Source organism: Coregonus clupeaformis, chromosome 37, assembly GCF_020615455.1.
Source record: "Coregonus clupeaformis isolate EN_2021a chromosome 37, ASM2061545v1, whole genome shotgun sequence".
Classification (NCBI taxonomy): domain Eukaryota; kingdom Metazoa; phylum Chordata; class Actinopteri; order Salmoniformes; family Salmonidae; genus Coregonus; species Coregonus clupeaformis.
The window spans coordinates 3,597,981-3,619,440 of NC_059228.1; the positions used below are offsets into that span (position 1 = coordinate 3,597,981).

General features: G+C 43.2%; 1 protein-coding gene across 1 annotated transcript in view; it reads right to left on the reverse strand.

Moving 5' to 3' along the window:
• Window positions 1-21,460, reverse strand: part of LOC121553327 (inactive tyrosine-protein kinase 7-like) — a 210,793-nt gene that overhangs the window by 14,881 nt on the left and 174,452 nt on the right. The window contains exons 7-12 of the mRNA XM_041866356.2: window positions 11,634-11,900; window positions 11,287-11,423; window positions 10,990-11,125; window positions 10,459-10,578; window positions 8,452-8,601; window positions 7,305-7,449 (exon numbers count right to left, since the gene is read on the reverse strand). Coding sequence (XP_041722290.1) covers window positions 7,305-7,449; window positions 8,452-8,601; window positions 10,459-10,578; window positions 10,990-11,125; window positions 11,287-11,423; window positions 11,634-11,900 — 955 coding nt within the window. The remainder of the gene's footprint in view (window positions 1-7,304; window positions 7,450-8,451; window positions 8,602-10,458; window positions 10,579-10,989; window positions 11,126-11,286; window positions 11,424-11,633; window positions 11,901-21,460) is intronic.

Here is a 21,460-nt window from a genome sequence, read left to right on the forward strand (position 1 = left end):
CTGATGGGCCGCCCCCAGGCGTTGAGAGTAGGCAACAACACATCCGCCACACTTACTATCAACACGGGGGCCCCTCAAGGGTGTGTGCTTAGTCCCCTGTTCACCCACGACTGTGTGGCCGCACATGACTCCAACACCATCATCAAGTTTGCTGGCAACGGTGGTAGGACTGATCACCGACGACGATGAGGCAGCCTAAACACTCTTAGAAAAAGGGTCCCAAAAGGGTTCTGCGGCTGTCCCCATAGGATAACCCTTTTCCGTTCCAGGTAAAACTATTTTGGGTTCCATTTAGAACCCTCTGTGAACCCAAAATGGTTCTACCTGGAAGCAAAATGGTTCTATCTGAAACTAAAAGGGGTTCTTCAAAGGGTTCTCCCATGGGGACAGCCAAATAACCCGTTTTCGTTCTAGATAGCATCTTTTTTTCTACGAGTTTAGGGAGGAGGTCAGATACCTGGAAACTCCCTTAACATCAGCAAGACAAAGGAGCTGATCGTGGACTACAGGAAATGGAGGGGCGAGCTCGCCCCCTTCCACGTCAATGGGGCTGTAGTGGAGCAGGTCGAGAGCTTCAAGTTCCTCAGTGTCCACATCACTATGGACTTGACATGGTCCACACCCACCCACACAGTTGTGAAGAGGGCACGGCATCACCTCTTCCCCCTCAGGAGGCTGAAAAGATTTGGCATGGGCTATCAGATCCCCAAAGCATTATACAGCTGCAGCATTGAGAGCATCTTAACTGGGTGCATCACCGCTTGGTATGGCAACTGCAAGGCACCCGACCGCAAGGCGCTACAGAGGTTGGTGAGTACGGCCCAGTACATCCCTGGGGCCGAGCTCCCTGCCATCCAGGACCTCTATACCAAGCAGAGTATGTGAGCGGAGCGGAGCTGGAGTGGAGCGTGCCCAATTTGACTGGAGCGTAGTGCGAGTTTCCCAAAGGCTGGAGCATCGGCCTTCTCGCCCGCTCCAGTAGCGCTCCATGTAGTTCTCACTTCAGGAGCTCAGGGCATGCCCGGCCCAGCATGCATTGGTAGTCTACTTTTGTGCTGCTATAGCCCCTTGCTTTAGCTACTGTCATGGAGTTTGCTAAATATTTTTTATAAAGAAACTGATAAAACACACAGGTGCAAAATCAAGATGACTTATAAAGATAAGGGGGACCAAGAGCAAGAGAGGGAGTGTCGTAAAGAATCATTGTGGAATCTGAAAAGACACGTATCCTGAAAGCATGATGGTGTACTTACTATGTGCACATGCTAACAGAAAGGAACGAGGTGGGTAGCTAAGTAAGTGTGTCATTGTAGCAAAGTACTTATAAACAGAAAATCATTTTCGTTCTATTATCTATACAATAGACTATCATTGATTTTGGCCCAATAGGCCAGAAATATTACCTCTTTCAAGGAGCTTTCCGTTTTGATAAGGTTATTTTGCCTAAAAACCTTTAGGGCTACATATAGAACAAAACTAAAACAACTCTGCATCCCTGCCCAGCCTTGCAAGAGTGGCCCGAAGGGTGTTCAGTCGCTCTGCAAGCACGGAGAGGGTATTCTCCGCTGCTGGCCTGCTTTCCATGCACCATCGCATGAGCCTGAAGCTACAGACTCTGGCCAAATTCGTGTTTTTTTTTAATGAATTCAAAAGGCACTGAGCCTAATAAGGCATTTGTTGTATAATTTGTATTTAATTCTAAGTCACAGCCTATATGCGCAATGTATAGACTATAATGATTTAATACAATTTAAATGTTGTTTAAATGCTGAGCACTTAATGTCCATCCTAGTGTGTCGCACTCGCAAATGCTTTACAATTTATTTATTTGTAGGCTATAGCCTTGAAATAATATAGCCTAAATAATTAATTTCCGTTACTTCTTGTCTGGCTCCTGACCTATTCAGAGTGTTTATATGCTGTTTAATACTACATGTAGTGTGGTCCTCTGTAGCTCAGCTGGTAGAGCACGGCGCTTGTAACGCCAAGGTAGTGGGTTCGATCCCCGGGACCACCCATACACAAAAATGTATGCACGCATGACTGTAAGTCGCTTTGGATAAAAGCGTCTGCTAAATGGCATATTATATTATTATATTTATGTAGCCTATTTGAAATGAGGAGCGCTTCTTACAGTCACCTTTTCATGTTGTTGTCACGTCTCCTCCCGTAGCTCCCCCCCTGCGCTCTGATTCGCCGGTCTACTGAGCCACCGGTCTGAGCGCACCACCTCGGCATCACCGGAATGGAAACCCAACGCACCCTAATCACCTCCAGCGCACCTGCACCTCATCATCTCATCACCACCCCTATATAGCCCTGGACTGTTCAGTGTTGTGTTGTGTGTGATTGTTCGTGTACTCGCTCTTTGTTGTTCTCTTGCTCAGTGTTAAGTAAACCTTTACATTGTTGATTCCTGCGTCTGTGTCCTGCCTCTTCGTATCCTCAGGACTCGTCACAGTTGTTTATTAATCTACTTTTCATTCTAATCATATGGTTTGGTTTCAATACTTCAAAACCAAATGGTAGGTCCAGGTAGTCACAAAAATACATGGGTGTTGGTTAAATTGTGATTTTAATGAATGGAGCGAATTTGGAGCGGCAGTTTTTTTTTCTGTGAGTGAGGAGCGTTTTTTAGTGGAGCGGTTGGAAATGACGTGGAGCACGGGAGCGGTGAGCGGGATTTCCGACCGCTCAACTCCGCTCACATACTCTGATACCAAGCAGTGTCAGATGAAATCCCCAAATAAATTTAAAACCCCAGCCACCCGAGCCATAGACTGTTCTCTCTGCTACCGCACGGCAAGCGGTAGCAGTGCACCAAGTCTTGAACCAACAGGACCCTGAACAGCTTCTACCCCCAAGCCATAAGACTGCTAAACAAGACTACTAAATAGCTAATCAAATGGCTACCCGGACTACCTGCATTTACCCTTTTTTGCATTAACTCTCTTCCACTGACTCTATGCACACACACTGGACTCTACCCACACACTGACACATACAGTTGAAGTCAGAAGTTTACATACACTTAGGTTGGAGTCATTAAAACTCGTTTTTCAACCACTCCACACATTTCTTGTTAACAAACTATAGTTTTGGCAAGTCGGTTAGGACAGCTACTTTGTGCATGACACAAGTAATTTTTCCAACTATTGCTTGCAGACAGATTATTTCACTTATAATTCACTGTATCACAATTCCAGTGGATCAGAAGTTTACATACACTAAGTTGACTGTGCCTTTAAACAGATTGGAAAATTCCACTTTGCTCTTTGCTTGACATCATGGGAAAGTCAAAATATATCAGCCAAGACCTCAGAACAAAAATTGTAGACCTCCACAAGTCTGGTTCATCCTTGGGAGCAATTTCCAAACGCCTGAAGGTACCACGTTCATCTGTACAAACAATAGTACGCAAGTATAAACACCATGGGACCACGCAGCCGTCATACCGCTCAGGAAGGAGACGCGTTCTGTCTCCTAGAGATGAACGTACTTTGGTGCGAAAAGTGAAAATCAATCCCAGAACAACAGCAAAGGACCTTGTGAAGATGCTGGAGGAAACAGGTACAAAAGTATCTATATCCACAGTAAAACAAGTCCTATATCGACATAACCTGAAAGGCCGCTCAGCAAGGAAGAAGCCACTGCTCCAAAACCGCCATAAAAAAGCCAGACTACGGTTTGCCACTGCACATGGGGACAAAGATCGTACTTTTTAGAGAAATGTCCTCTGGTCTGATGAAACAAAAATCGAACTGTTTGGCCATAATGACCATCGTTATGTTTGGAGGAAAAAGGGGGTTGCTTGCAAGCCGAAGAACACCATCCCAACCGTGAAGCACGGGGGTGGCAGCATCATGCTGTGGGGATGCTTTGCTGCAGGAGGGACTGGTGCACTTCACAAAATAGATGGCATCACGAGGAAGGAAAATGATGTGGATATATTGAAGCAACATCTCAAGACATCAGTCAGGAAGTTAAAAGCTTGGTCGCAAATGGGTCTTCCAAATGGACAATGACCCCAAGCATACTTCCAAAGTTGTGGCAAAATGGCTTAAGGACAATAAAGTCAAGATATTGGAGTGGCCATCACAAAGTCCTGACCTCAACCCTATAGAACATTTGTGGGCAGAACTGAAGAAGCGTGTGCGAGCAAGGAGGCCTACAAACCTGACTCTGTCAGAAGGAATGGGCCAAAATTCACCCAACTTATTGTGGGAAGCTTGTGGAAGGCTACCGACACGTTTGACCCAAGTTAAACAATTTAAAGGCAATGCTACCAAATACTAATTGAGTGTATGTAAACTTCTGACCCACTGGGAATGTGATTAAAGAAATAAAAGCTGAAATAAATCATTCTTTCTACTATTATTCTGACATTTCACATTCTTAAAATAAAGTGGTGATCCTAACTGACTTAAGACATGGATTTTTTACTAGGATTAAATGTCAGGAATTGTGAAAAACTGAGTTTAAATGTATTTGGCTAAGGTGTATGTAAACTTCCGACTTTAACTGTACTTACACTGACACCCCAACACACACACACACACACCCCAACACACACACACACACACACACACACACACACACACACTACATACGCCCACACACACATAACATGTGCATACTGACGCCACACACACATTCACACACACTTTCACACTCATCACATACGCTGCTACTACTGTCTATTATCTATCCTGCCTAGTCACTTTACCCCTACCTATATGTACATAGCTACCTCAATTACTTCGTACCCCTGCACATCGACTCGGTACTGGTACTCCCTGTATATAGCCATGTTATTTTTTACTTGTTATTGTTATTCATTATTCACTGTGTATTTATTTATAGTTTTATCTGTAACTCTGCATTGTTAGAAAAAGACCCGTAAGTAAGCATTTCACTGTTAGTCTACACCTGTTGTTTATGAAGCATGTGACTAATACAATTTAATTTGATTATTTATTTGACATCAAGTGACTCCTTCAATGTCTGTTACTGATTGATTCCTGAAAGCTATCATGGAAAATGATTGTCCAGTTCCCTGTGTCATGTAAAAATCTTCCCAGCGTGAGTCCGGGTGTTTATTTGCTGACCTCAACATGCCTCAACAAGCTTCTGATTGGTCAGTGTGAATACTCCTGGCCACCATTGATTGGCAGGTCTGTGAAGCAAATGCGCGTGCCCACAGAACAGTTTTTCGAGGTCAAGGGAGGGTGTGAGAGACACAACTGCACAAGCTCAGCCATCCACATAAAGAGATCCACGTGCACTATTGAACTGGGTACATTTTCACGCTGGGAGAAATTTTACAGCATGACGTCACAATCAAAACACAATCAGAACGATTGGGAACTATTTCACACTGGGAAGATTTTTACATGACACCCTGCAGACTGTCTGTACTGTAAATAGTATCCAAGAGTCGCCTCTGTGTGCACTGTCTATCATTTCACATTGTGGCAGGGCTTGCAAACTATTACAGACTACAAAGGAAAGCACAGCCGCAAGCTGCCCAGTGACACGAGCCTACCAGACGAGCTAAATCACTTCTATGCTTGCTTCGAGGCAAGCAACACTGAAGCACGCATGAGAGCATCAGCTGTTCCGGATGACTATGTGATCACGCTCTCCGTAGCCAATGTGAGTAAGACTTTTAAGCAGGTCAACATTCACAATGCTGCAGGGCCAGACGGATTACCAGGATGTAATCAGTCTGGCCCAGTAGCCATGAAGTGCTTTGAAAGGCTGGTCATGGCTCACATCAACACCATTATCCCAGAAACCCTAGACCCACTCAAATTTGCATACTGCCCCAACAGATCCACAGATTATGCAATCTCTATTGCACTCCACACTGCCCTTTCCCACCTGGACAAGAGGAACACCTACGTGAGAATGATATTCATTGACTACAGCTCAGCGTTCAACACCATAGTGCCATCAAAGCTCATCACTAAGCTAAGGACCCTGGGACTAAACACATCCATCTGCAACTGGATCCTGGACTTCCTGGTGGGCTGCCCCCAGGTGGTAAGGATAGGTAACAACACATCTGCCACGCTGATCCTCAACACGGGGGCCCCTCAGGGGTGCGTGCTCAGTCCCCTCCTGTTCACCCATGACTGCATGGCCAGGCACGACTCAAACACCATCATTAAGTTTGCAGACGACACAACAGTGGTAGGCCTGATCACCAACAACAATGAGACAGCATATAGGGAGGAGGTCAGAGACCTGGCCGTGTGGTGCCAGGATAACAACCTCTCCCTCAACGTGATCAAGACAAAGGAGATGATTGTGGACTGAGCACGCCCCCATTCTCATCGACGGGGCTGTAGTGGAACAGGTTTAGAGCTTCAAGTTCCTTGGTGTCCACATCCCCAACAAACTATCATGGTCCAAACACACCAAGACAGTCGTGAACAGAGGGCACGACAAAGCCTATTCCCCCTCAGGAGACTGAAAAGATTTGGCATGGGTCCTCAGAACCTCAAAAAGTTATACAGCTGCATCATTGAGCGCATCCTGACTGGTTGCATCACCGCCTGGTATGGCAACTGCTCGACCAAGCTTCCTGCCATCCAGGACCTCTATACCAGGCGGTGTCAGAGGAAGGCCCTAAAAATGGTAAAACACTCCAGCCACCCTAGTCATAGACTGTTCTCTCTGCTACTGCATGGAAAGCGGTCCAAAAGGCTTCTTAACAACTTCTACCCCCAAGCCATAAGACTTCTGAACAGCTAATCATGGCTACCCGGACTATTTGCATTGTATCCCCCCACCCCACCCCACCCCCTCTTTTACGCTGCTGCTACTCTGTTTATTATCTATGCATAGTCACTTTAACTCTACCCACATGTACATATTACCTCAATTACCTCGACTAACCGGTGCCCCCGCACATTGACTCTGTACCGGTACCCTGTATATATAGCCTCCCTACTGTTACACTTTTTTTTCTTAAAACTGCACTGTTGGTTAAGGGCTTGTAAGTAAGCATTTCACTGTAAGGTCTACACCTGTTGTATTCGGCGCATGTGGCAAATACAATTTGATTTGATTTGATTTTCAGCTCTGCATCTTTATTTGTTGATGTTTCAGTCAACAAGTTAAAGACTATCTAATTTTTTTTCATTACACTTTTTTATTGATTTCCCAAAACATACACAAAGATACGTTATGTTACAACTGGTGTCAATACAATCCAGTGCTTTTTTATTCCCAGCACCACTAACAAAGACAACGTTGTTGTGTGTGTGTTATTATTGTCTCTGTGTGTAAAGCCTTACCTTCTCCTGCTGGTGTCCAGCACCTTATCCTTGACCATCCACTGGATGTGTGGCTCAGGGTCTGCTGTGGCCTGGCAGTGTAGGACGGCTGTGTGGCCCTGGTAGACTGTGGTGTACTCTGGCTCCAGCTTAAAGCGGATATACACTACACACACACACCACAGTTAATATACCACACTCCATCGCCAAACATAGTTCAGGAAACTGATTTCCTACAGATTCACTGTGGTGACATTGTGGTAGAGCTGGGACGATAAACCGAAAATGATCGACACCGACCATACCGATCACTTATCACAGTCATTTTGCTGATATTGTTCATTACGATAAGTAGCCTATTCTAGAGAAATGTTAAGTTTGAAAATGAAATACTTTTGCTAATGTGGGTGATTATTAATGGGACAATTGATGTCTACAACCATCAAATTGGTAGTAGTAGTTGTTTAAAGGATAATTTCAAAGAAAACTGTGGTGCACATTAATGTTATAAACTTATCGTTCTATTTATCATTATCGCATCAATTCAGGCAATTTATCGCAACATGGATTTTTGTCCATATCATACAGCTAGCTCTACATTGTGGTGGGCTTTCTTTGTGTCAACCACAAGTGTCTTCAACACCTAATGGAGTTCATTACATGGCAGCCAGATGGCCTTCTAATGCATGAATTAATGAAATAGACTACACAACCACATGGATAATTGGTCATTGGAAAGCTGATTATAAACAGTGCATCAACTAAGACAAGAAACAAACAGTACTCTCAAAGGATTGCCATTATGATTAGGACGGTAACGATTATACAAACCTAAAACTAGTGTAAAAAAACGCACACCAGTAGACGAATGTCCGTGACTTTTTACATTTTTCATTGCAAGGTGTATGACTTTTATAAATAAATAAAATTGATTGAAGCCAAGGTCAGTCATCAACTAGTTGCTCCAGCCAAAACCAGCACCTGGATCTCCTCTAGACACACTTCTGTGCACAGTTTCTTTCGCTTTTGCAAAGGAAAATACAAAGTGAACTACAGTTCATCAAACACACACACGCATGCGCACACACACTCAAATGCACACATACTCAAACGCACACACACAAAAGTACACACACGCACAAAAAACCCCACACACACACACACCTACCTGCCACAGTGAGGCTGACCATGGCTCTGATCTCCCCCTGTAGGCTGTTGGAGGCGATACAGGTGTAGTTTCCTGCGTCACTGCGCGTCACTTTGGTGAAGTGGAGCTGGCTATTCCTTATCTCTACATGAGGAAGCAGCTCTCCACCGTCTGTACGGGGCGACAGTGTCAGAGAGGAGCTCAACAGGGGCTGAGAAACTACAGTACTGTGATACCCTTTTCCCACTATGGTGCTGTCCCAAACCGTACTTGGCTGGCTCGGATATGTTCCTTTCACATGGTCCTTTCCAGTGCAACTGTGGTGGATGTGTAACCAGGTCAGCGCAGTACAGCTCGGCTCAGTAGTGTGAAAAGGTTATGAGTGTAATGGATGTAGGGGTTGGGCGATATTACGATAGCATCGTCTATCGACAATGATTGACAGCCATCGTCGATGGTGACGACTAATTGATGTGAAAGACGATGGTTTAGCCTATTTGAACTATACTGGAGCTGCACAGTAAAATACGGAGACTCGCAGCGTACAGCAAGGCAGTACACAAGTGACATTCCAACAAATTTCCCTATTCCTATTTGCTATAGCCTATTTCAATAGATATGTTACATAGCCTACAGAACGCCAGAGGGTAATGTAGGCCAGACAGAGCGGAGAATTCCACCAAAGCAGCGCAAAAATGTCCAGTCATAAAATATTATTTCTCTCTCTCTGTCGGATTCATGGGCATTAGGCTATAGCATAAACGTATATATTTTTTAAATAATCGACACTCCTTCACTTCTGTCTATCTGTTTTAAAAAACATAGCCAATATTCCTTTCTCTCTCCATTCGATAGGCTATGAATATGACTGAAGGCTACGCTTCATCGTTTTACGCATCCCAATCAAACAATGAATGTAACGGAGTTCCATCTCAAAAAGTGATTTGAAAGCCTAAAAAGGTAGCCAGATGACTACTAATGAGAGAGAGGGAAAATCCTCACATGACAGGTAGAAAACCAAATGGCCTATAACCTATGCTTCTTCTAGGCCTATCATACAAGTTAAAGTCAAATTACATAACGTGTTTTACTGCAAAATCTGACTTTCAAAGTATTTTTCTGTCTAGACAGACAGCAATTTCTGATACTCCATGATATATTCTGATCAACTGGCTTGTTCTTGTGTCAGGAAACTAAATACCACATTCATCAGATAATATACCTGGCCATTCCAACAGATCAAAGATTTTTGACCAAATTCGTAGTTACTCCGTTTTGCCTTTGTAGGGCAGTATCTTATTTCCCAAATATTCTAGCCTATGAAGTTGTTGTGGCTTTCAACAATAATACGAATGAATGTCTATAGCCTAAGCCTTGGCATAGGCTATTCTCAATCACAGCTTTACGAGAGATAGAACAAACAATATTATTTATTTTTCTATTATTTTATGAGGCAAATAAAGCAATTATTATCAGGTTCTAAAGACGGTAGACTGCTTCTATGCAGCCCATAATGTAGGCCTATAACCAATAGGGGCGATAGCATCGTACGTATATCACAATGTTTTATGGGTACATAATCACAATAGGACAAAGGTTGACATTGCCCAACCTTAAATGGATGAAGTAATCTCCTCTAACATAGGCAATTGCAAATGAGGGGAAATTATCATATGTAATCTTGTCTTCACATTTCATTCATCAGATTCTATCTACAATGCATTCCTTCTGTAATGATTATGTTTTCTAACATAATCCATAACCTGATGTTATAAGAAGATTTTATTGTCTATTGTCACAGGACAGAGACTTGTCTTTTTTATTTCTGTGACCTGTGACAATGGCTTTATCCCAACCCCTCTAAACACACCTATACACACCCACAGAGAGGTTGGAACACAGGGCCAGTCTCAGTGCTGCGCCCCTGGAGCAGTTTAAGGGTTAAGTGCCTTGCTCAAGGGCACAAAGGCAGGAAATGGCATCTAGGATATTGTGCTCTAGCACTGAGTAGGACCACCCTGCACTCACCTGCTTTGGTCCATTTGATGGTGGGGGTCTCTCTGCCTGTGGCAGAGCACTGGATGTTGACCTCCTTGTCCAGTTCCAGGCACTGGGTCGGCTGGGGCGTAGGGGTGAACTTCAGTTTCTCTGGAACACAGGTCAAAGGTCAAACACACCATTACACACACAGCTAAGAGAGAGTAGCCTGGTCACCCCATGGTACACTATACAAAGCTATTTACAGCATGTTCAGACACGTTTAAGAACATGCAGATGCAAGCACAAACATTCACATGGCTGAATTAAGAATCACAAGGGTATCAGGATCTTACATCACCAAAACAAAGACAAGGTAGACAAAGCAAGTCAGGAATTAGATAATCCATGTTAACAACTCTAGAACTGCAGCACCAGAGGGAAATCTAAGGTTAAACTTAAACTGGCTGATCACATCACACACACGCTGTCTCCCATGCGCACGCGTGCGCACGCGTACGCACACACACACACACACACACACACACACACTCACACACACACCATGTAGTTTCAGCTCACCCAGTACATAGACTCTGGCGTGTCCAGACAGCCTGCCTCCCTCTGTCCTGCTCTCACAGGCATACATCTGACCATCATACACCTCCACATTATTGATGCGCAGAGTACCGTTGGGGAACACTGTAAAGCGTGAGTCCTGATAGAGAAGAGAGGGAGAAGGGTAAGAGAATAGAGAGGAATGGCCTAGATACAGTGTTTGTATGTGTGTGTGTGCACGCCTGCATGCGTGGGTGTGCATGTGCGTGCATCTGTGTGTGATAGAAAGAGAAAGAGAGAGAGAGACAGAGCGATACTGACCTCAGGCATGACCATAATGTTGTTTCGGAGCCAGGTGACCTCAGGCTCAGGGGTAGCCTGAGCGTGGCAGTGGAGGTAGCCTGGTCGTCCCTCCTCCAGGTAGCTGTCCTGGGGCTTGGTTACCCACACTGGGGCAGCTGAATCACATACACAAATGAAGAATGATTAGTGTAGTAGAAGCCAGTGTCAATCATGCTGAATCCCAAATTGACCCCTTGCTTTGGAACAGAATGGACCAGTCATGACTAAAGTACAACCCTATAATAGGGACCAGAGTTTTGCATGGTCAGGACACACTCCTGCCCTAGCCATGATGTAATAGGTCAGAAGACGGTGGCCTGACTCACTGGCCACTGTGAAGGTCAGCTCCTGGGTCTTGCGGCCTGCCTTGTTTTGGGCCACGCAGGTGTAGGAGCCTGAGTCGCCCTGCTCGGTGGGGCTGAAAACCAGCTCACTGCCCTCCTGGTACACCCGGCCCTCCGTGGGGACACGCACCCCTTCCCGCTCCCACCACACCTCAGGCAGGGGCTTTCCATGCGGGGCCCGACAGGACACACGCTGCATGGTGTCTGCTGTGAAGACCCGGGACTGACTGGGGGACATATCCTCAATCTCTGTAATAGGGAGAGAGGGAAAGAGAGAGAGAGAGAGAGAGAGAGAGAGAGAGAGAGAGAGAGAGAGAGAGAGAGAGAGAGAGAGAGAGAGAGAGAGAGAGAGAGAGAGAGAGAGAGAGAGAGAGAGAGAGAGAGAGAGAGAGAGAGAGAGAGAGAGAGAGAGAGAGAGAGAGAGAGAGAGAGAGAGAAAGAGAGAGAGAGAGAGAGAGAGAGAGAGAGAGAGAGACAGAGAGAGAGAGAGAGAGAGAGAGAGAGAGAGAGAGAGAGAGAGAGAGACAGAGAGAGAGAGACAGCGAGAGAGAGAGAGAGAGAGAGAGAGAGAGAGAGAGAGAGAGAGAGTGTGAGGCATTATTTTAATGCTCAAATTGATTTCCATTTAAACTAGTCTCAGGAGATAATAATCCAAATTTGTTTCATGCCAATGAAGCATTTTTCTAATTTGAATTTCAAAGGCATTAGCATGCTATTCAGACCCCATGACTTTACAGCATTATTCTAAAATGGATTACATCATTTTTTTCCCTCATCAATCTACACACAATACCCATAATGACAAAGTGAAAACAGGTTTTTAGAAATTTTTGCAAATGTATTAAAAATAAAAAACTGAATAACTTATTTACATAAGTATTGAGACCCTTTGCTATGAGACTCGAAATTGAGATCAGGTGCATCCTGTTTCCATTTATCATCCTTGAGATGTTTCTACAACTTGATTGGAGTCCACCTGTGGTAATTTCAATTGATTGGACATGATTTGGAAAGGTACACACCTGTCTATATAAGGTCCCACAGTTGACAGTGCATGTCAAAGCAAAAACCAAGCCATGAGGTCGAAGGAATTGTCCGTAGAGATCTGAGACAGGATTGTGTCGAGGCACAGATCTTGGGAAGAGTACCCAAACATTTCTGCAGCATTGAAGGTCCCCAAGAATACAGTGGCCTCCATCATTCTTAAATGGAAGAAGTTTGGAACCACCACGACTCTTCCTAGAGCTGGCCGCCTGACAATCGGAGGAGAAAGGCCTTGGTCAGGGAGGTGACCAAGAACCCGATGGTCACTCTGACAGAGCTCTAGAGTTCCTCTGTGGAGATGGGAGAACGTTCCAGAAGGACAACCATCTCTGCAGCACTCCACCAATCAGGCCTTTATGGTAGAGTGGCCAAAAGGAAGCCACTCCTCAGTAAAAGGCACATGACAGCCCGCTCTGAGTTTGCCAAAAGGCACCTAAATGACTCTAAGACCATGAGAAACAAGATTCTCTGGTCTGATGAAACCAAGATTGAACTCTTTGGCCTGAATGCCAAGCGTCACGTCTGGAGGAAACCTGGCACCATCCCTACGGTGAAGCATGGTGGTGGCAGCATCATGCTGTGGGGATGTTTTTCAGTGGCAGGGACTGGGTGACTAGTCAGGATCGAGGGAAAGATTAACAGAGCAAAGTACAGAGAGATCCTTGATGAAAACCTGCTCTAGAGCGCTCAGGACCTCAGACTGGGTTGAAGGTTCACCTTCCAACAGGACAACCACCCTATGCACACAGTCAAGACAATGCAGGAGTGGCTTCAGGACAAGTCTCTGAATGTCCTTGAGTGGCCCAGCCAGAGCCCGGACTTGAACCCGATCGAACATCTCTGGAGAGACCTGAAAATAGCTGTGCAGCGACGCTCCCCATCCAACCTGACAGAGCTTGAGAGGATCTGCAGAGAAGAATGTGAGAAACTCCCCAAATACAGGTGTGCCAAGCTTGTAGCGTCATACCCAAGAAGACTGTAATCGCTGCCAAAGGTGCTTCAACAAAGTACTGAGTATAGTGTCTGAATATTTACGTAAATGTTATATTTCTGTTTTTTATTTTTATAAATTAGCACAAATTCATAAAAAACGGTTTTTGCTTTGTCATTATGGGGTAGTGTGTGTAGATTTGCGAGAAAAAAAAACAGATTTAATCCATTTTAGAATAAGGCTGTAATGTAACAAAATGTGGAAAAAGTCAAATGGTCTGAATATTTTCCGAGCGCACTGTATAGCAAGGGAACAGCAATTAGAGGACAAATCCTGAATTGTATTCAAATACTACTTGAAATCGTTCATATACTTTGAGCGTTTGCTTTAGACTGCCTGGACTGCCAGATGGGTGTGGTCTGCATTTTTTCCTACTATCCTATTGGTTGCATTGCACCAGGCAAGCTCAATCAAGCCCAGCTAAAGGATTTGAAATGATTTAGAATAGTATTTGATCCCAGGTCTGTGTATGTCTGACTGTATAGTTTGCTCTTTTACTTTAAGGCCATGGGAATGGGATCTTAGCCCAGGCTTCTGTGGGGTGGGTGAGTTATATAGAAACTGGCAGGCAGGTCTGTATACAGTAAGTGGAATTTGATCAGGAGCTCTACAGTTAAGACTCATAAGACTGCCTTTCTTTCTTTCACTACTACTGTGAGCTACTACAGCGTATTGCCCAACATGCCTCTCAAAGCAGGTCAACAGTTTGATCCTGATCCTTACCAGGTTAACATAAGTAGAGTCCCAAATTACACACTATTCCCTACCTAGTGCATTACTTTTGACCAGAGCCCTATGGGCCCTTGTCAAAGGTAGTGCACTATATAGGTAATAGGGTGCCATTTGAAATAAAGTCATTAGAGTTAAGAGGGAAAAACACACCACATTCTTCAGCAGATGAAAGGGAGCTGTGTGTGTGCGTGCGTGCCTCTGTGTGTCTGTCCGTGTGTGTGTGTGTGTGTGTGTGTGTGTGTGTGGGGCTGACGCAGAGTGACTATTTAACCTTTTACACTTGTTGGAATTGGCCTCTATGGATAGGGCTCAATTGAAATGTTTCTTACAGAAGAAATATGAAAAGCATATGCATAACCATGGTAGCAATTGAGATGGGAACAGTTATGAGATAATTGGGGAAATTATTAGTCCAAACATTACACTGTTGATTTTATGTGCATTTTACATTGACTGTACTTTTCGCCACATTTGTTTATAACAAAATCTGAAAATACATTCAGTAGTAACATGATAAGACTATTCCTGGAAAATGTGGGGTAGGTGCAACATAAGACAACAAAATTACAAGGGTTTGAGTGAGAGGACTAACTGGTGTCTCCAAGTGGCCACACACCTCTCCAGAGTGTCCACAGTTCCTAAGTAATTTCAATGCACTTTTATGACTCAAAGAAGAGTCTTCAACTATAAGGAACTTTTCTTTAGCTCTCCTAGCTGTGCCGTTGAGGAACTAGAGCAAACACACTTGTAGTTGTTTTATTTGGAACACAACCCTGCGTCCCCACCATCACACAATTACTGTTGTTCTTTACACAATCCAAAAACAGTCCATTATAAATCACAATCTGGGTCAGGTGGGCATGACTTCAAAGCTTGTTCTTTTGCCAACAAGACCAGCTAAGTTATAAAATACGATCTTACAGTGTTAGGCTTTCACAAGGCAATTCAGAGAAACTGATAATTGTCTTCACAACAAACAAACATAAGCTCATTCTGTTCAGAACAACCCAGGGTAAGACACCATGTCATCTTGTAACTGTACATCAAACATAAACATTGACACTGTATATGACATGAGTTTTATGATTTGAAAAACGTGAACTGCACATTTGGACTCATGGGTGTTTGGCTTGCTTGTACGACATCAAAGCGGTATTTATTATAATCCTCAACGTCTCATATTTCAAAATACATCAAGTCCTCCTAATTTACAGCATTTCCCTCACTCAGACAACAAAACATTTGCAAAAGATGCACAGTTACCGGGAGGGATGGGGGCAACTTCATGCGGTGCTCAAGTTCAGAACGGCTGTGAAGCACAGAGCCTGAACTCTGACTTTATGTATAGCATGTTACTGTACAGCCACTGCGTTCCAATTTAGGAGCTTATTAGTGCCCAAATCGGCCATTTTCAACCGGTATACGCGTACGAGTGTAAAGGGTTAAACTTGTCCCAAAAACGCTGAACCCGGGTCGGTGTGACACAATTCCAGTTGAATGCCTTAAGGCAGGGGTTCCCAAACCTTTTCACTCAGGCATTGGGGAACATCTATTTCTATGCAGTTTTAAAGCTCATTTTCTTGCAATTATATACATTTTGCCATGTCTAATGTGTATCAAACATTACAACAAAATCTATGGGCAAAAAAAACTAGCTGACATGGGCTGATCTGGACATTTCTGACAAGTTATAAATAGCTCTCTAAGGTATGCAATGACTGACATGACAAGAGGAAAACTGATGATGCACTACCCAATTTCAAAATTGCACCTTGTGCATTCTACTATTACATTTTTCAAGAGTAAATTGAAAGCCGGACTGAGCCCCTCCCTGCCTGCCCCACAGTTTGGGAACAACTGCTTTAAGGGATCAGCACCAGATTAGGTGAATTAAGGTATTTAAATGGGGCTGTGGTTCACTGGGTTAAGACTGCAGAGACCCCTGTATGGGGCCCAGTTAGGGCCCAGGCCAAGTCCTGGGGGCTACAGTAACAGAGGTACAGAAAATGGACTGAAACAGGGAGGTACTACTAACTGGACTGTTCCAATCAGAACCTTAAATGTTTGTTTTTCCGTTGCATTTTTTAAATGTTTCATCTCCAGTGACATGTATTTTTACACACAATTACTCAAATCCATTTGATATTCATTGAGGCAATTTAGGTCATTCCTCACCAGCTGTCGACTTGCCACATGCCACCCCATGTCTCCCACTAACTACTCTATTCAAATCAGCCCACATTCTCTTTTCTAACAAAGCCATACATGACAGTGTCAGTGTGTATGTATGTGTGTGGGTGTAAGTCGCTCTGGATAAGAGCGTCTGCTAAATGATGTAAATGTAAATGTGTGTGTGTGTATGGCCGAGTCTGAAACAGCTGGAAGGCGGGAGGGAGGAAGGAAGCAGGGGAGGAAAAAGCTTTTGAGGGAGGAGAGGAGATGAGAAGAGGAGAGCAGGAAGCAGCACACCGCCTGGTCTCTGTGGGGCGTATGTCAATAAGGGAATGAGATTATCACAGGAGATATCTGCCCCTAAGTGAATAAGTGAAGAAGTGAGAGAGATGGGGAGAGAGAGGGAGAGAGAGAGAGAGAGAGAGAGAGAGAGAGAGAGAGAGAGAGAGAGAGAGACAGAGAGAGACACAGAGAGAGAGAGACACAGAGAGAGACACAGAGAGAGAGAGACAGAGAGAGATAGAGACACACAGAGAAAGAGAGAGACACAGAGAGAAAGAAAGAAAGAAAGAAAGAAAGAAAGAAAGAAAGAAAGAAAGAAAGAAAGAAAGAAAGAAAGAAAGAAAGAAAGAAAGAAAGAAAGAAAGAAAGAAAGAAAGAAAGAAAGAAAGAAAGAAAGAAAGAAAGAAAGAAAGAAAGAAAGAAAGAAAGGAAGGGGGGACTATATAAAATGGAAAAAACGCACCACATTCTTCAGCAGATGAAAGGGAGTGTGTGTGTGTGTGTGTGTGTTTGTGTGTGTGTGTGTGTGTGTGTGTGCGTGCATGTGCCTGTGTGTGTCTGTCCATGCCTGTGTGTGTGTGTGTGTTTAAACAGAGTGACTGTTTAAACTTGTCCCAAAAACGCTGAACCCGGGTCGGTGTGACACAATTCCAGTTTAATGCCTTAAGGGATCAGCACCAGATTAGGTGGATTAAGGTATGTAAATGGAGCTGTGGTTCACTGGGTGAAGACTGCAGAGGCCCCTGTATGGGACCCAATTAGGACCCAGGCCAAGTCCTGGGGGCTACAGTAACCGAGGTACACTAGGGATTGGGAGGGGTGTGACACTTGATCCATCGTCAGAAAACAAACATTACCTGGGTCATGTTCATTAGGCACAAAACGGAAGAAAAGGGCCTGAAACAGGGAGGTACTACTACCTGGACTTGTCCAATCAGAAATTTTCATTTTCCGTTGTGTTTAAAACCTTTTTCCATTGTGTGCCCTAATGAACACAACCCACATTACTTGCTTAATAGATGTATCTCCAGTGAAATGTATGTTTACACACAATTACTAAAATCCATATGAAAGCTGCCAAAGAGCGTGGGGACATGCTTACATCCGCTATGACAAGCTCATTGTCTACCCTCCCTCCCAAAAGCCTGGGAGGAGTGAGAGAGCCAAGCTTTCGGGTCAGTAGCTTCAGCCCAACATCACAAGCACACACAAACACAAACACCAACTGACACTCACAAGTGCCTGATTGACCGACTCTATTAGCCAAACAATGTTTGTATTTTTCTTTTATGTTCTTCTCCATATTATGTCTATCTACGATAAGCTACACAGGAAAGGTAGCCCATATGAATATATGTAGCCTTAGACATAAGGTTCATGAAACCAATAACATTCATATACTGGCCATCTCTGAAACTCACTAAGATAATTTGATGTTACAGCAGTAGCAATACAAGGCCCTCAAATCTACAGAAAAGACAGGAATGCCTATGGGGGAGGTGTTGCTGTATATGTTCAGAGCCATATTCCTGTAAAGCTTAGAGAGGATCTCATGTCAAATGTTGTTGAAGTGTTGTGATTGCAAGGTCACCTGCATCATCTAAAGCCTCTTCTTTTGGGGTGCTGCTATAGGCCACCAAGTGCTAGCAGTCAGTATTTTGATAATATGTGTGCAATGCTTCATAATGTGTGTGATGTTAACAGAGAGGTTTATTTTCTGGATGACCTGAGCATTGACTGGTTAGGAACAAGCTGTCCTCTCAAGAGGAAGCTTCTAACTGTGACTAATGCCTGTAATATGACCCAGGTTATCACTCAACCAACTAGAGTGCATACCAATAGTGTTGGATCTGTGACATCCACTTGTATTGATCATACCTTCACTAATGCTGCAGAGCTTTTCTCCAAAGCAATATCAGTTCCCATTGGCTGTAGTGACCATAACATTGTGGCAATAACAAGGAAAGGTTGTCCCTAAAGTAATTTATAAAAAAAATCCTACAAAATGTTTTCTCAGGACTCTTTTGTTGAAGATGTAAAACATTTATGTTGGACTGATGTGTATGAGGACGTGAATCCAGATGCAGCACTGGAAGTATTTGTAAAATGATTAATGCCAAATGTTGACAACATGCACCTGTTAAGAAACTAACTGTGAGGTACTGTTAGACCCCCCTGGATTGATGATGAATTGAACAATTTTATGGTTAAAAAAATTATGCAGAGTTGGCAAACAAGTCAGGCTGCTCAGCTGATTGGTTGACATACTGTGAGTTGAGAAATGTTGTGACTAAAATAAAATAAAAATAGAAAAAAATGTGTACCAAACCAAGATAAATGACATAAAACACAATGGGAAAAGACTTTGGAGTACCTTAAATGATATCATGGTCAGAAAACCCAATTCATAGCCATCGTTCATTGAAGTTGATGGGTAATTTATAACCAAACCTTTCTATATTGCAAATAATTTCAATGACTATTTCACTAGTAAAGTGGAAAAACTCCGATGTGAAATGACAACACTGAACAGTGAACCATCATATTCTTGTATAAAACATCTAATAATGAAAGAGACGGATTGCTGTTTTGAATTTGGTCAAGTTAGTGTGAGAGAGATGGAAAAACTATTGTTACCCATCAACAATGATAAGCCACCAGGTATAGACAACCTTGATGGGAAACTATTGAGAACGGTAGCAGACTGTATTGCCACCCCTATTTGATATACTGTATATTTTAACCAAGTCTAAAGGAGTGTGTGTCCACAGGCGTGGAAGGAAGCTAAAGTAAGTCCACTGCCTAAAAATAGTAAAGCACCCTTTGCTGGCTCTAACAGCCGCCCAATCAGTTTGCTGCCAGTTCTTAGTAAACTGATTAAGAGAATTGTGTTTGACAAAATACAATGCTATTTTTCAGAGAACAAGCTAACAACGGACTTTCAGCATGCATATAAAGACTCAACTGCACTGGCTCAGATGATGGATGATTGGTTAAAAGAAATGGATCATAAGATGATAGTTGGAGCCGTATTGTTAGATTTCAGTGCAACCTTTGATGTTATTGATCATAAATTGTTATATGAAAAAACTCCCTTGATATGGCTTTATATCACCTGCCAGCACATGGTTGGATAATTATTCATCCAATATAACCCAGAGGAGGTACTGAGAGGAAGTACATAGAACTCAATGGAAGCTTCTCTAACATGCCCTGTCCCTCAGGGTAGTTGCCTTTGGCCGTAAATGTTCTCTATTTTTACAAATTATTTGCCACTGGTCTTACACAAAGCTAGAATGTATGCAGATGATTCCACACTCTGCATGTCAGCACCGAAAGCCAGTGAGCTAACTGAAATTCTAAATGAGGAGTTGAAGTCAGTATCAGACGACAATTACTGTTAATTGAAAATGAAACCTTGTTCAAAGTATCGCTCTTTCTCAAACAGGCGATACAGAGCTGGTTATAATTTCAATTTCATCCCCCGGAAAAGACAGAACAAATATGATGGTTGAACTTAAATGTACTGGTTGATAAAATACCTGTATTTATGGAAAATATGTTTGAGAAGGGTATTTTGTTTTTAAATGATATTGTAAATTGGAATGGTACAGTTATGTCTTACATGGAGCTATCGGAAATGTATGGAAAGGTCTGCTCAATCCAAGATTACAACTAATTGATTATAGCACTACCCCGAAAATGGAGGTGGCAAGTGGCAGTAGGAGGAGGCAGGGAACTGGTCTGTCTGCCCTATATAAAGGATAAAACCTGGTGGAGAAATAAAAGTAGCATAAATAGGAAAGTATACCAGTTTCATTTGAGGACCAGGATGTTGACAGCTGCGCCATACAGATTGCAAAATAGCTGGGAAGAGATTTTTTACATGGCATAGGGTGTATGAGCTGATGTATAAAATGATGCAAGATTCAACACTTCATGCTTTTCAGCAGAAATTATTGTACAGCCACAAACAAAATGTTGAATATTTGGGGCATACAACAATCACAGCTCTGGAGATTTTGATTCGAGGATACAGAATAGACCATTTGTTTTGGTATTACCCTCAGGTAGCCTGCTTCTGGTCTCAGGTTCAGGAATGGCTGAAAATGCATAAAATGTATCTAAAATTAACCCTAGAAATAGCATTGTTGGGAGATTTGGAGAGACCTGGTCAGTCAATCGATAATATATTAATACTCTTAGCAAAAGTATTTATCTTCAACTCGCAGTTGGTGGATTCTATTCGATTAGATAGATTCAAATTGTATATTAAACATTACATCATGGTTGAAAGATATATGGTGCGTAGAAATCCGAAGAGGGTGGCCAGCAGAGATAGGTGGGATGGGCTGAGGGAGTGTTGGAATGTGGAACTGGAGATGAGTGGGAGTGAAGTTGCTGAGTGACGGGTAAAATTATGGTAAAAAATAAACAAAAATATAAAAAATCATTCACTCATTCAAATGGGGAGGGGGGATGTCTTGAGTCAATAAGTATTTAACCCCTTTGATATGGCAAGTCCAAATAAATTCAGGAGTACAAATGTGCTTAACAAGTCACATAATAAGTTGCATGCACTCACTCT